The 16,736-nt window shown below is 41.0% G+C and overlaps 1 protein-coding gene across 1 annotated transcript; it reads left to right on the forward strand.

Moving 5' to 3' along the window:
* Positions 1 to 1,048: 1,048 nt before the first annotated feature.
* On the forward strand, positions 1,049 to 15,047 carry LOC146679035 (uncharacterized). The gene is made up of 4 exons (XM_085407455.1): positions 1,049 to 1,160; positions 5,209 to 5,924; positions 8,043 to 8,219; positions 10,711 to 15,047. The coding sequence occupies exons 2-4, from the start codon at positions 5,228 to 5,230 to the stop codon at positions 10,818 to 10,820; spliced, it is 984 nt and encodes a 327-aa protein (XP_085263581.1). The 5' UTR covers positions 1,049 to 1,160; positions 5,209 to 5,227; the 3' UTR covers positions 10,821 to 15,047.
* Positions 15,048 to 16,736: the final 1,689 nt, after the last annotated feature.

Consider the following 16,736-nt stretch of genomic DNA (forward strand, 5'->3'; position numbering starts at 1 on the left):
ATGGCATCTTCAGTGCAAGATGATAAATAAACCCACGTGGTTATGATAGCAAAACACATGAGTACTTTTTACGAAAGTTAATGTGTTTGATTACTGGCTTATAACATGTAAAACAGGTAGGAAGTAATAACCGAGACCTGAACAGACAGCTCTGCTGCTTTTTTCATCTCGTTTTATTCATATTTCAAAGAGATTTTTGACATGACCTGTTGAAGGTTAGTTGTGTTGTGTAGCTGCTTGACTGAGGCGAGTCTGCAGTGGCTGAAGCTGTAAAAATAACCACCTTAAAGCACTTGATTTTGGACTATTAATGGCTGCCAGGTATTCTGTATAATGCTCATGCTGATTGGGCGTACTCTTTTGGAGAACTGGATGGGCTTTCAGACTATTTGATGGAAACCTGTAGTTTTCAATTTCATTAGCAAAGCAAGCACAGCCACTCCCTCTTCTTAACTCACCAAAACACGCCAGCTTTGAGTGCCACTTCACCAGCCTCGCTCGTTCGCACTAAATGAATTCAGCCTCTGCATGACTCACTTAATCGAGGAACGAGACAAAAAAGCAATCCTGGCTCATTTGACGCACGGTACCTGCGAGTTCACAAAGTCACACGTCACCTGGTAGCCTGATATAGACCAGAGACAAAAGCATGGATGAAACCCGAGCTTACCAGCCTCTTTTCTGTTACCATGACGACCGCAGCAGGAGGAAAAAAAAAAGGCTCCGAGGACCTTTGGCAAAATGCTCCGCCCACTGGGGGGGAATTCACAGATCTAACCTGGCAACCTGGAAACCTGGCAACCAAAAATTAATATAATCAACTTATTTAGATGGCAACATGAAATAATGAGGTGGTAGCAAATTGACATTCCCCCAACCCTCTTTACTCGTACACCAATTCATTTTCATCCCCGTCCTTCGTGGCCTTTTCACGGCATGCAACTGGATGCGGTTCAGGGCGTGTTTCTGCTGCTGGCAGGTGAAGAAGCAGGTTGAACAGGTTCTTCCCTGAATGCCACTCTGTCGGGCCCTCCTCCCTCCCTCCTTCTCTTCCTTCTCTCTCCAAGCCGACTGCTGATTCACTCTCACATGTTGGCAGCTGAGTGAAGAGATTTTGTTGCCTGTGCACCTGTTCTCATCTGATATAGCCTAAGAATAAGGTAAGGATTTACTGAGGGAGGGTTTTATTTATTTATTTATTTATTTATATTTTTGTCTTTCCAATTCACAGCAAACGTGTGAGGCTAAAAGCTGTCGGGAATATGCTTTTCAGGACCATATTTACTGTTATTTTTTTATGAATATTCACAAACCCCCTATCTTCATTCCACTTTTTGTTTTCACAGTGGCATTGTGTTTGATGATATTTGATTTGGTAGCTGTAACATTTACAGTTACACTTAACAATTGGCCGTACCCCGCAGGTTTTGTCACTGCTTCTTATTTTGAAAGTGTAAAAATAGAAGATTCAAAAACTGAAGAGCTTTTGTTTTCAACATGAAAGTAAGAAAACAAGTTGGTTGCTAGGTGCCACAACGTCACAACGAGTGACATACATACTTTAAGACTTTATATAACCTAGGCAGGGGAATAAGTGGTTGCCAGTTTTTACAGTTAAGAGCCTTAGAGCGATGTTTTGTACATTTAAAAACTGGGATGGATGAACTATTGAGATCTTTTAATCCAGAGTACGCACACTTTAAGATAAAAAAAAAATCAATCAAAATATGGCCTAACCACACAAATGCATTGATAAGCAGAGTCAACAAAGATAATTTTCTTTTCTTCATACACTGTTGGGTAGGGCTGAGAGTTGGTTAAGAGTTCAACTGCTCTTAACCAGGAGTAGAAACACAGCTTGAAACTTCTGCTGTACGCAGAGGTTGCGTTCCACATGAATGTAAAATAAATTACAGTATATTGAGGGGTGATAATAACTTCAGACAGCTAAAATGTCAGATAATTAAGAAGGATACGCTGTCGCCAGGTGTTTACAGGAATCACATTAGTGTCCCTTTCAGCCTGCGTGAGTGTGTCTGTGTGATGTTGATGAAGGCACGGCTGACTGAGCTGTTGAGATGATAGCTTGCGCTCTGACAGACTGGCATAGTGGGAGCTCTTTTCAACAGATGGCTTCTCTGAGTGCGAAGGGTCAGAAGCAAAATTCTCTCCCCGTTGCCGTGAACTTGCTGCTGCGCGAAGACTAGTTGGCGGGTCAAAATATTCTCTGGGCGCAGCTCGCTGCTGTAATTTCTTTTTTTCTTAATGGTTCAGAGTAGTTGTTGTTCATAGCTATGCACTGTGTCACAGGATCAAAGTGGGCATAGCTGGTTTGAAATTGCACGGCCCACATGTGCCATCCAAAGATGGTGGTAGAGTCTGTGTCTGAACAGGTCAGCTGCACGATGTTTTTCTATGTGTTTTTAAAGCGAGTTGACAATTACCAATAATACTCTGGTCTTTGCATTATAGAGAAACTACTTCCATGCTGATTGTGTGCTCATTTGAACATTGAACAATCAAACAACAAAACACAACAGTGACGCTGCTGAGCTGCTTGTAAAACTGGTTCCACATTAACTGGTTTCCTTTACACGAGCTTCTCAAGATGCCTGCAGCGTAATTAGACTTTTATCCTCCACAGAGTGCTCAGTTGAGAGCTGTTGTCTTAAAATTGATGGTGTACTGTGAAGACGCGAGACGGGAAATGTGGGGAGAAAGAGGAAGGATGAAAAGTTCACACAGTATTCCAAAATCCATTAAGCGACGGGAGAGGCAGGAGGTGCATTAGTGTGTCACTTAAAAGCGCCACTTTGTTATTTTCCACCGCTGCAGTGTTATGAGCTCTAACTTGTTCCCGCCATTCTGCTGCTGGACTGAAACATTTTTTTGTGTGTGTTGCACGATCGGCGAACACGAACGAGCCCGATTGATCCTGCGGCAGGCTGAAAAAGCAAAACACACACGTCCTCCCCCCCCCCGCCCATTTGTTTCTCAGAAAACAAAAAAAGACCAGCACGAAAACAAAGTCGTCGGATGATAACAAGCTTGTCGAAAAGCTAACCAGCGATTGAACAATCCCTGGCTGATTGTGAGTTGTCAGTCAAAACAACTGAGCAGTGCTATTTTAAAGCTAACATCAGCAGTTTCAAGGAAATACAAACTGTATTCAAAACATAACGAATATACACGCTTGGGTTTTCCTTTTTGCCAGATTATCAATCCCGATGAGCTAAAAACAAAGTACTTCCTTGATATTTTTAGCACCTTTGTTGAACATGTCAAAACAGGTAAAACCGGAAATGTGAAATTCCCAGATTTGCAAGTGAAGCCTCTGTTGCTCCAGGCGCCAATGTTACACACTGTACACTGAGCCTCTCGTGCTGATTATAACAAGCATGAATTTAGAACAAAGCAACTGATCAACAAAGTGACTCACAGCAAGAGTGCCCTGTAGGGATTTGCAGTCATTTGTGTACTGGAGTGAAGCCGAGGGGAGAACACATAGCTCACAGGGCACTCGCACAATTCACACTGTCAAAAAGCCACAGATCTCACCAGAGATTGTGTCGGGGCTATGCAGACATCGTAGGGGATGACTGCTTAGAAATTTGCCAACAAGCTCCCGAATGTGTCCGTTGAGCAGCTCTCTGAAAGTCAGGTGGTGGCGTGGAATTCAAGGATTTTTATTATGACTCATGTCAGTGAAGCTGACCTTCACCCCTCAAGCAGGTGTTTTGGTTGCATTTTGGAAAATGCGGGGAAGAAAAAAAATCAGGCTGGAGATGTTTTGTTGTTTTTGAGTCTTCCAGTGTGGCCAGGCGGACTTTGAAGGCTGTGATGAACACACATTTAGCACCTGTGGGTCCTTCCTGATGGTGCTTATACTCAGCAGGTGGTAAACAGACTTTTCAGACGCTCAAAGAAAACAGGGGGGGAAGGAAATAACAGAAAAGCTGTTTTTCATCCTTTAGCTTTTATTTGAATCAAAAATTCATTTTGTGCCCAATCTCCCTATGTTTTGAAGAAAAAAAAAAAAACACATTAAAGCAACAAAAATAAACAGCCCGTCGGGAACATGTCTGTCAATGTGCAATTTAACAAAACTCTGGTAAAGTACAAGTGTAGAACTGGGAAAACGAGGACTTGTAATTGTTATAATCCACAATATTAATTAAAATTATCACTGGTTAGGTTAGGAACAATGCAATGTAAATGTCATGCATCTTTTTCTAATTATAAAAATAGCCCATGGTATATTAATGATAATATCACATCCACACTCTTTTTAGAGGGGCAGGTTTGCTCGGCTATCGTTAGCTTTGATGCCCTTTTGGGAAATTTTACAATGCAAAATGGATAAATGTTGCAGCTGAGTTTTGATCGTGTAAAAAGCAGATTGCAAAGTAACTTTAACTTTAAAAGTCGGGTTTCAATGTTTCTTGACGATGGATATTTATCTGCTGGAGGTGGTCACGGGCACGTGGTGCAATCAGCAGCTTTCAAAGAAGTGAGGAAGATGACCTTAAAGAAGCAACTCGCACGAAGGTGACCTCGATGAATAAATCTGCGACAAAATGAAAATAAAAATTCCAAAAATAGATGAACAAAATGAGTCTTCTAAAAGAAGTTATGCAGCCCTCAAAAAACAACCAAACAACCAAACAACCAAACAACCAACCAAACAAACAAACCACTGAGCTTGGCAGTGACATCACATGATGGAGTGAGCTGAAGTTAGTGTCAGTATTAAGGTATACTCTCAACCAAATGTAGAAATATTGAAGTTGTCTTCATTGTTTTTGGACAACAACAGCAGACTGGGCTTTCCTTAAGACAGCCTGTCAATACAGCTCATCCAATGACATTTCTTATTGACTAATACTTTTTCCAGACACTAACAAATTCTGTTCAGCCTCCTCCTTATTGCCACGGGCAGGTTGTCATATCATATGGTATTTGAGTTACTGAGTAGTTACTAAGGATACTTTCAATTAAGCTGACATAGTTAGTTGTGGCTAACTCCAAAGGCCCTTAACATCCTGTTAAGAATAATCTCTGATTAGCTTTCTTGTACAGACATATATACATACATATGCTACGATTGTTACAGACGATTATTATTATTATTTTATCATTTATGTTTTTAAATTAACAATTTGTATTTAAAGAAGTCAAATAATGCGTATGTTTTTTCATGTGTTTCAGAGTAACAACAAAAGGGAAAATGAGACTTCTGCTCCTTCTCCTGCTTGTCCAAGCATTCCACCTGGCATCACTCCAATATACAACAGACTCTCCAGGGAGAACGATTGATAAGAGTTGGTTGCGTGCACGAGGCAAAATTCCACAAGGAAGTGAGAATGCTACGGTTACTAAAGGAAACGATGAGGGAGCTGATGTTACAGAGTCAAATAATGACTACAGTGGGACAGCATCTGGCTCAATGGTACCATATTCAGGAGAAGAGGAAAACAGTGGAAATGAGAAATGGGAGGATCAGAATGTTACCACCACGACCCTGAGTCCTGAAGTTCAAAACGGTACGATCGAGCTAACCGAGCTGCCGCCGACCACAACCACAGATCCCACAAACACAAGCCAGATCAACATGACGGAAACTGAAGGGGAATTTAATAAAACGCTGACCCCGCGAAACTCCACCAGCTTCCCAGATTACTCTAATCGCACAGATTTAGAGTCACAAACCTCAGTTCCAGAGACCAACACTACAGAAGAGCACACAACAACCAGCACAACAACTCTGACCACAAAAGCGGTGCCAGGGATGAACGCGACAACCACCACATCTTCACCTACAACGGTGTTTCTTCCCGATGTCCCGGAGACTACAACTGCTGCTGCTCCAAACACGCCTGAGAAGGTCAACAAGACTGACAAAAGCGCGGGCAGCTCCGATACAGGTACTGGTGCAGTCTGCGTAACAGAATCTGGTCCACATTTGTGTGTCTGATCCTGAAGGCAAAAGGCAGATGGACAGTCGGAGAATATGCTGTCTGTGTGAAAGTTTTAGAAGATTTTGACTTGACTTAATTAATGCGGGTTGAGGCATCAGAATAAGATCCATGAGGCGGCAAAGGAGGATTTAAAACTACTTAGCGATGACCTCTATGCTCGGTGCTCATGAGGAAAATATTATCATGTCATATGTTTAACAAATTGCTTTTTTACATCCCTTTCCTGGGCCATATTTGCCAGCATCTATTTTCCCACTGGAAGAGGACAAATACACCTTTTTTTTAAAAGCAAAGGTTGGATTGGGTTTCAAGTCCTATCGAGGTGGCTGCTATGAGCAAAGGAGTCTATTACAACCACCTTCTCAGCCGAACAATGAAACCCTGTTTTAGGGGGGAAAAAACTTGAAAGAGAAAGCGAGGGACTGAGGTCAGAGATACTTGTGCAAGGGCGTGAGACTGGACTTTGGTGTTGACCACCAGATCAGGAAGATAAGACTGGAAAGGAAATTTATATTTCTTAATCAGTGCGTAAGCTAATAGAAGACCACAGTACAAAAAACAAAACCTTTGCAGAGCTGGTGCAGTGGGGATTAAAATGACACAGCTCGTGGACAGATGGGACAGTAGGACATAACACTAACAGATGATGGCAATAGGCAGCAGGAAAACAGATGTGAAATTGTGGGCAGCACAAAATGATAAAAAAAGCTCCATAGTTATCATGACAGGAACAGCATGTGCACAGAAACTGTAGAAAAGCACAGAGTACAGATAAACAGTCTATATGTAAGATCCCACAAGGCACCTTAGCTTTCTCTGACACTAACTGACAATTAGCTAATCACCTCACTTACTCAGCTACAATCCATACAGACCTGTTAGTAACTCTGTGTGGGAAATGCCTGTGGGAATTACCTAATAATGGGGTGGATGACATGGGTAGCTTTTAAGGATATCCTAGAAAAATACTGAGCTTTTTCAAGGTTTCCAGATTCATCCTAAAGAGAACACGACGTGTATCTGTGCCAAATTTCAGAGCAGTCCAGTTCGTAGTCGTTGATCTACGATACCGTCCATTCAGTAAAACTGTGAACAACTCTCTACACAATTTTAGACTAACTTTATTTGCCTGTGTTTGTACATTTTTGTCATCATGAGATGAAAATTTAAGAAAAAACTGATAACTTGCAGTTCAATTTGTTTGCCAACCTTAAAAGGTTGCGAGCTAACTTAAAAATAATTTCCCAGCAGGAGCAACAATTACTAAAATCTTTATTTCCACCTACGTTTCATTATGTTTACTTTAAAGTAAAAAAAAACAAAAAAACTTGCTGCTAAAGATGACAAGAATAGAAAAACACTTAATGAAACAAGTCTTGTGGTTCAGCCTGCCTTGGATTACGGGTAAATTGATCCTAGCAAGTCTGTCAATTGAGCCGTTTCTAGATGAACAAAGTCACTGAATTATTTATGTGTGAGCCCTGACAAAATACCACTCGAGTATTTCTCTGTCAAAGGATGTTGAAGACGACTCTATCACTTTCAAAAACAATTATTTTCCACTGCTGTTGCCTTGGACACATACATTAAAATAGAAGAGCAGCAAACATTTATGTCATATACAAATAAAACCCAATTTTTTTTGAAAAAACAACAACAACAAAAAGTCAATAGGCTAGTTATTGTTTCACAGTTTCCATTTAAACAGTTGTTATATATAATTTAATGACAACTTGAATGCTATTCATGAAGTATTCAGCCAAATTTCACCACATTTAGATTACGATCACAACCTGCTGCCTTAAAATATTCAAATGTATTCCAGAAATGATCATGAATTTGGCATGTTAATTGCATTAATTATCACAGCGTAAATTATACAATTCTGAATAATTGTGATGTATCACCATGCAATGCGTTACGGCTCTGAACGCAATTTGAAAAACACATTTTAGCCATAATTAGTCGACAATTATCCCTCAAAGATGCCAAACGATGTAAATAATTTCTTGTTGACAAATTATCTGTGACTCTCTCCCACCCCCACAACCCTTCACTCCTCAGACGAAGGTTTCGCAACAGATCCCCAGATCAGTAAACGACACAACGCCTGGGGAGCAGTGCTGGGAACAGCCGTGGCTGTGACATTTGTGGGACTGGTGGCCTTCGTAATCCTGAAGAAGAAACAACAGAAGGCCTTCTCTCACAGGAAGCTGGTTGAGGAGTATCCTTCCGAGCCAGGTATGTGTGTTCCTTCGCGCTATAAAGTAACAGATCGTTCGCTTTAATCAGGGTTGCCGACTTGATAGCTATCGAAAGACTCTCATATTTAATAAAACGTCTGGCAGCAGACTATTAAATTATGCCGAGAAATGTAGTGCTGAGATAAAACTGTGCTAAATATGCCTTTGTCAGTGCTTCATAATGAGCCACTATAACTCACTTATCCCCTCGTATTTAAGGTAAATGGCTGCTGGATAGTGCCGCAGTCCCCTTTACAAAAAGAAAAAAAAGTTGGCTGTTTAACATAGTGACAAAAGAGAGAGGTGCTGCTCTCTCTTACTCTCTCTCCCTTTCACATACACACACACACACACACACACACACACACACACACACACACACACACACACACACACACACACACACACACAAGTGCATAACTAATCCTGTTTTAATAAGGCAACCCTCCCATAATAAGGTAACCTCACCATGCAAAATAGGATCATGTACTATGATAGTTTCTAATCTGTTGCTTTCCTGCCATGAACTTAGAGGGAAACAGCACTTTGTTGTCACAGTTCCCCTACACGCCCTCGTACATAACCTTCCTTCATCTCCAGTTAAATTCATTAAAGTGCACACAGATATGCACGTGGGACTCATGACTACACGGGCGATTAGCTGGCAAAGTGCATCTAGTGAAGGCCGGCTTGAAAATGTACCTGCACTTTCCAGATGAGTCACATTCCATCTTAAGCCATACACCCACGACAATGTAAGAGAAACAGGGTGGCAACTGAAAAACATATACTCTTGACAACACCCGACATTGTTAAAAGAAACTCCTCTGGTAACAAAGGCAGAGTTACAAAATGGAAAGGAAGAAAACCTCTTTGGTAATGCAGTCGCTCAGTATTGCGCAGTATAACTCGAAGAGTGTAGAGCACTTGATAAACTGCTTGGCAGTTCACCAGTAAAGTGACGTGATATGACTGCCTACTTGCAGCCCATGTATGTAAATTATGCGCTTAATGCAAACAAGCCCACAAGCTTCATGTGCAGAAATGAATGATTAAAAGAGCTCGCGAGAGGCAAGAGGTAGCCAGACACTGTGGGTCTGTGTGGTTGTTCCTCTATGGCTGTTATCATCCAATAACCTTGCTAGTACTGCTACCCCTCGCTGGAAGCGAGGGGCAAGAGGTGTTTTCTGCATGTAGTGTTTGTATCTGTGTGTGGTAAACTGTCATCAATTGTACATGTGAGCCAGAGAGTCTCAGGCTGAAGAAGCGTTTTTGAACTTGCAAACACAGTGTTTTTCTTCCCCGGGATTTATTTCAGTGATAGAAACATCAAGTGCTCAACTGATCTCAGTGTTGTCATTGATGTCAGTGACATTGCCTCATACAGGTATCAAATATCGGAATGTTTTTAATAACAACAAGCGTCTGTTTTATGACACAGCAGATTTAAAATAGCAAGATAATGGTTAAAAGAGCTAACTATAACTGAACAAAAGCTAGGGGACATTTTTAATACCGAAGTAGTCTTACCTACAAAAACGTGGATAATTTATGTGTTAACACATTGCCACATTCTACCCAGGAGTGGACAGACCAGCAAACTCATCTCAAGGTCAGACCATTTAATCCCCAGCAAAAGCAAAATTGCAACAACCCGTCCACCAAAAAACAAAAGTTGACCATTATATGTGTTATTGATGAAAGGGTTTTCAAGTCAGTCTGACAGGTCTGTGGGGGTACATGAGATTAAAAAAAAATGGAACTGGTGACTTTTAGAATCGCTTACACAACACAAGTCACTTTAGCCCTGGCCTTTACAATCGCTCCTTCTCTTCATAGACTCTTCGTTTGCACAAGCAAAGCAACTCCAGAAAACAACACAAGTAATATAAACCCAACATAAGATTGTTTAGGATTTATTACCTGTCCTTCTTGCTACACTGAGTATATTTTCACAGCAGATCCTTAAGGGCTTGCGACATTATCTCTGTGATGCAGTTATTTTCAGGTTAAGTGTAATTTATGTCTTAGGTGTGTCCACTTACCTTCGATCTATCTTATTTATTAATCGGAGTTAGGTGTAGTGATTTCCTATAGGTGCAGAGGAAAACAATTATTCAGCAGGGACAATAGCAGCACATTCAGGAAAAGAGCTTTGTGTTATTGATTTTTGTTAAGGTTATTTCAAAATGGAGCCTCAAGAAGAGAGCTCTTGCTCTTTGCTTTTAGGGTATGTTTTTGCTGTCAAAGCCACTGTGTAATGGTAGTGTGTTAATAAATCAGTAGACTGCTCCTTTTTGTGTACTTGGTTACCTTATGCTGGAAATAAAAGCATTACAACAGAAAACCTAGGAGTCAAAGACATAGGATTGGACCACTGACAGCGGTCTACTCTTTAATCTTCCACCTCAACAAGTTAATTAGAGTACTTTTCTTTTTGCAAAAGACAAGGTGTATGCTATAAATATTTAATATTGTCTACTTTCCAGTTCTCAGATTAGACAGCAGTGAGCCTATGGACTTGAAGTTTGGTGCCTACTACAACCCAGGAGTACAAGGGGACACCATCCAAATGTCCAACCTTCCAGGACGCCGTTGAAACTACAAAGTCATGAACTCCCTTTCAAAAAATGTTTGCCAGCTATGATTATTGGCATTCAGTAGACAGCTTACTGTCTAATGTGTGGATTTTTGTAAATAAGATGGTCTGAGAGTGGCATTTGTGGATGGGAATTACAAAGTGAATTATGTAGGTCTCTTGTCAGCCACAGATGATACTTATGTCAGATTATGTATTACGTTAATCAGATTTGCTGTATTTAACTAGGAATCACTGAAGGCAATCCATCTGAGTACACCGAGAAAGCCAAAATGAGCTGTTAGCCATTTATGTGTGTTGCCAAAGGGAATCAAAGACAGTCTTTCCTAATGAAGAATTTGCTTAGCAGTCAGTGAACAATGTCAAAATCAAAAGTTTTTGCCCTACTTTTAAACATATTTGTGTGAATGGCACCAACAGAATTCAGTTAATGACCAGCAAAACAGAAACATTAGCATAAAAGCACATCAAAGCACAACGAGGTTCCAGCTGATGCAAAATGTTTGAAAAAAAAATAGCACTGATGTCCTGCCGTCTAAATAGCAGACGACACAGCTGGCCTATCGAGGCCTTTGCAACAAAATTCAGAAGCCGTGGTGAACAATAACATTATCCATATCACCAATCACATGCTGTTACAGCATAAGGTAGGCAATAAGCAGTTAAATTCAAACTGTGCTTTTCAGATATTCCACAACTGGCAGTCAGAGTCAGAGAATTGAAGCGTCAAAGCCAAAGACTTCAGTTTGTTTTCTACACACTAGTGACTGAGAGGGAGGGAGGCTGGGTGCTGCGTTGTTATTCATAGGCTGAGATTTTGGTATTCTGGAAGGGAGCTGTGTATTTGGTCTACGCACTACTCAGAAGCAACAACTATATCAACATAATATACCGTTTAAATCTTCTGACCTCCAGGTGTCCAAACACAGATTTGACTTTCTCGTAGTGACTGTGTGCACATCGGTACATACTGTTTACCTGCAGCATAACCACAGCAAATTTAGAAAAAAGGCTAGCGTCATTATTATTATTATTTTTATTCTTCTATAATTTTGCTTCAGAAAAAAGCATCTCTTATTTAACTGCTCCACTGTGGCTGGACAATAGGTAGCTATTAACTCCATTCTGTATGTATTGAATGCAACTGTACAAGAAAATCTAACAATATTGCTTATTTCTACAGTGGTTCTGTTAACACACATGCTTTTTTAAAGAAAATAAATCCAGATATATACATATCTTTCAGCTCACTCAGTCCTTTCACTCATCATTACCTGAGTGACACCAACACTCAATCAATATGCTTCCTTTCTATGATTGATATGTACCTCAGCTTTGCCCTAATAGTGAATAGACAACTGTCACACACACACACACACACACACACACACACACACACACACACACACACACACACACGTAAATATATACATATATACTGTGGTTAGTTCAGCAGACATGTTGGGTCTGCTTCCTTCCTCTCTAATTTTACACATCAATCAGTGCATGAAGTAGAGGTCTGCGCGGGAATGTTTTTTTAGTCCCGCTCCCGCCCGCTCCCGCAAGGTTTTGTACCGCACCCGACCGCTCCCGCTGTATATTCAGTCTTTGTTCACCCGCTGCCCGCTTAGAATAATTTTCTACCCGACCCGACCGTTCCCGCTAAATTTAGATCTGGTTTCCAAAATCTCACATTTAAATGGGGTACCACCAAAAAATAGAGATAACAGATAAAACTGCAGGTTGTGCAATGATTGTATTTATTTTTCTTAAACAAGATGCATTTATCTGTCAACATGCAACATTTATCTTTTAACATGGAAAACGTGTTGCAAAAATAAAATAAATAAAAACGAATACAGCATTGTGGCCTACTTGTTATTTTTATGTAAAATACAAACGTAACATTTTTCTGTCAACACAGTAGGGAAAGTGTCGCGAAAAAAAAAAAAGTCACTTAAAATTGTAAACAAAAGAACAAAATAGTTGGCCACTGCGAAATTAAATGGTTGTTTAAACTATCAGTTTAACGAAAAAATGTCCCAATGTCGAATTCAAGGTCTCTCCTACAAAAGAAAATATGCATATATAAATACAACAATAAACGACATCTCAAAATTATAAACTATTAATCAAATGAACGAAACTTACTTAAAAAATCCAAATTATTTTAAATTTCCATGCAGGAAAAGAATGTCACTGACTGATGAGGGTTTCAGTACTGAACGTCTCTCCTCCAAAATCCGACCACAAAGGCTGAATGCTCTCTCGGAAGGTGCACTCGTTGCCGGGATGCAGAGGACAAATCTTGCAAGGTTGCTCAGGGCAGGGAACTGGGAACTGTTGGAATTCCACCACTGCAAAATGTTTTGTTGACTTGATAATTCAAGTTTCATGGTCCTGTACTCCTGAATCTGAACATCTAGTGATTTTGATCCACATGATTCTTCCTCTTCCTCCCAATCTGAAAATTTATGAAGAACAGTAGGCCTTTTGGCAGGTGTTGGTTCAACATCCTCATCATGTGCATGATCAAACTTTAAATCTTCGATCATCTCCTTGACTCCCTGTATCACATTCTGTCGCCCTCTTTCATCTAACATTCTCAGACCTCGCAGATTTGGTGTCAGAAAGGTTGCTATTTTATAAAGCATGTGAACAGAATGGGATGAAGTGCTGTCTGCTGACAGTAATTCTTTCAGCCGTGTTACACAGACGGTTGCAATTTCAGAGAGCAGAGGGTCTTTTGTGGCTGATGTACAGTGCTCAATTAATCGCACAGACCACGGAAGAACAAGTGAGGCACTGGGAGCTGTGTTATCAGTTTCCAAGTCGTCAGTTGCCTCTTTGAAGGGTTTTAGGAATGATACTAGTAACTTAAGAGTACTGATGCTAATGCGTCCGATCTTGTCATAATTATTGCTCTCAGTCAGCACAGATGCAATGTCTTCGTACTGTTCCAAGACAGAATTTAACATGTCAAAGTTAGAGTTCCATCGTGTCTCTATGGATTGTTTCAGTGACTTTTTAAGCTTGCCCTGCTGTCCTGAGTGTTTGAAATATGTAACCAACTTTTTAACATCAGTCAGAAGGCTAGCGATCTCTGGAGACTTTTCGATTATGGCAGTACCAAACGCACTGGAGAGAGTCACGTTTAGTATGTGCGCTGTGCAGTTTAGCCTCGTGTATTCTCGTAAGGCACTGATCATGTTGGCTCCACGATCTGTGACAAAAATAATCTTTTTGCCCATGTCTGTCGCATCAATGCCAAACACTCTGAGATTCTGCAGCAGGTGCCTTCGAATGTTTTCACCTGTCTTTGAGGTGCTTGGGTCAAAAGGGGCAGCAAAAAGCACTCTTGAATGTAGCTCAGATTGCTCATTAACGTAATGGATGGTTGCAGACAAAAAGGACGTTTTTCGATATGTTTCTGTCCATATGTCTGCTGTAACAGCGCATCCAAACTTCGATATTGTTGCAGTGATTTCCTCCACAACATGTTTACGTAGACTCTGAGCCCTCATTTCAACATTTCTTGACACCGTTGTAGGGTGTGGTAGTATCTCACAGACATCGAATTTTCCTATTCTTGCTGCTGTGTCGACCAAATGTTGGGCCAGCTGTGTGAAGCCTTTTCCAGAGATGGTATCATACGGTCGAATGTCTTGGCAAACAAACTGAACACATTTGTCTCTGGTTTCTTTTTTAAACTTCTCTGGCACCAGCAAAGATTTAGTAAATGCCAGTTTTGTTTGCCCCTTTGTGATGGGACATGAGTGCCGCCTTAAACCTGAGGTTCCAGTCTTGTGACTGCAAAAGGGTAAAACTTTGAGGCATTTATCGCATTGTACAAAGGGTAATTTTTTTCCATTTGCGTCTATGACGCATGAAAAAGACTCCCATACATCAGACTTGCCTGATGTGGGTTTCCTTAAAGTAAACTGACCGTTGTCTAATCCCAGCTGAACGTCCTTCAAGGAAATTGCATCTTCAGTTTGCTCTGCCATGTTGGTAAAGCGCGCTCTGATGCAGGTGATGCGCGCACAGAGTCACAGACTGTGCAAGTAAAATGCACGTGCAAAAAGCACTGATCCATGCGCTCAGTGCGTGTAACAGGCGTGAGCACTGGCTGTACCAGTGCTCAATTAGAATGAGGAAATCACAGATATGCTGTTCCGAAAAAATGTCGGGCACGCTATATTTTCAGACCGCCCGCTCCCGTTCAAATTACACCAGAGTTACCGACCGCTACCGCATTTTATTTGGAAATTTATTCCCGCGCCGCAAGAAATCTGGTCGGGTCCCGCGGCTCCCGCGGGACAGCCGCGGGAATGCAGACCTCTAGCATGAAGCATTTTTCCTGAGTCAGAGAAGCGAGTTTAGCATTGCAGTATTAAACAAGGCAATGCAGTTGGATTACTGGAGAATTCTACATGGGTTGTGATTGCTTGTAAATTATACGTAACTGGATGATGCTTTACTAAATAAACAGCCTTCCCAAAACTGTCTCTGTTTCATGAGTTTGCATAATTGCCTTCAAATGTGTGTAAAAGACATACAAATTGTGTTTGCTTTCATTATAAAACAAGTCATTCCATGCACGCACAGACATAAGAGTCAGTATTAAGAATGTTGGACAACAAGGGCATCCTTCTTTCATCACAAAACTTGCTCGGTCTCTTTTAATTAATAGCAACAGTTTAGGATGTGATTGTTTGGCAGGGTGCTCAAATCAATTAACTGAGGCTAAGTCCTTGATAAAGAATGTGTACACATTTCTTTGGGTGGTATAGACAGGTTAATTTTACTTCCAGCTGAGCCAAATTAATTCAAATGAAATGAAATGATTGCTACCTAAATTGAGGCCATTTTTTTTTAGTGGCTAAACTGAAATTTTTTTTTCCCAAGTTAACTTGCAGGAAATGAGTTTAACCTACAAGCCAGGCCTGTTGTAATAACTCAAATCAGTGCCTTCTTATCAGATGAGCCTTCTACAACAGGTTAATCGCCAGTGGTGAATTACGCTAAAGTCCTGTTATTGTTATTTAGCACAGTCATTGACCACAGGGTTGGAAAGACAAAATCAGAGCAGATGTGTCAGGACCAAATACAAATATTTACATACTTCCAAGGTGAAAATATGTGTTCACTCCTTCTGTATTTCACAAAGACATCATATTTATTTCTAGTGGTAAATGGTTAATGGACCGCATTCAAGGACATGTGAGGTGCTTGTCTTCTATCAGGAGCAATTTGCAGTTCAGCATCTTGTCCAAGAGCACTTCAGTGTTGACAGGAGGCGTAGGGTGATTGAACTACCCTCTGATTAGTGAACAATACACTCTACCACTTGAGGTCTTGATCTGGGACTTTTCAGTATTTAATTAATTTCACTTCTGAATTGGACACTCAGCTTTGCACCCTTGAAAAACCCTTAGCTAGCCAGGCCCCTGTTGCCGGTGCAGCCGAAGGCAGTGTAGTGGTACACTAGACCAGCGGTCCCCAACCCCCGGGCCTCGGACCGGTACCGGTCCGTGAGTTGTTTGGGGAGAGTTGAGGCTCAGGTGTGAAATGTATGGTTTTCAGGGTTTTTATCGGTTTTCAGCATTATTTTGTTATCGTTTTGATCGTTTACTCGGTTTTCCTGGGTCTTTTCACGTGCGTTATGAATAAATTTTCTTTTTTTCGGTACCGGTACTAGTTTTATTTTGTTGTATTTATCCGTGACACATTAAAGGCCGGTCCGTGAAAATATTGTCGGGAATAAACCGGTCCGTGGCGCAAAAAAGGTTGGGGACCGCTGCACTAGACTGTCTTGAGAAGCCGGGAAAACAGGATGGCTGGGTGACCGTGAGGAGGAAGCATAGTCCTAAACAGAAGCCCCTGGTACACCACCAACCTGTTCATGTGTCTAAC

This window comes from Rhamphochromis longiceps, linkage group LG1, assembly GCF_057381845.1.
Source record: "Rhamphochromis longiceps isolate RC_006_pf linkage group LG1, R_longiceps_female_GT1.1, whole genome shotgun sequence".
Taxonomy (NCBI): domain Eukaryota; kingdom Metazoa; phylum Chordata; class Actinopteri; order Cichliformes; family Cichlidae; genus Rhamphochromis; species Rhamphochromis longiceps.

What these genes read in the sequence shown, in the direction of transcription:
- LOC146679035 (XM_085407455.1), top strand. Translation starts at nt 5,228, where the DNA reads ATGAGACTTCTGCTCCTTCTCCTGCTTGTCCAAGCATTCCACCTGGCA. An exon ending in CGCGGGCAGCTCCGATACAG is followed by an intron (nt 5,925 to 8,042) that starts GTACTGGTGCAG and finishes TTCACTCCTCAG; the next exon opens with ACGAAGGTTTCGCAACAGAT. An exon ending in GGAGTATCCTTCCGAGCCAG is followed by an intron (nt 8,220 to 10,710) that starts GTATGTGTGTTC and finishes TCTACTTTCCAG; the next exon opens with TTCTCAGATTAGACAGCAGT.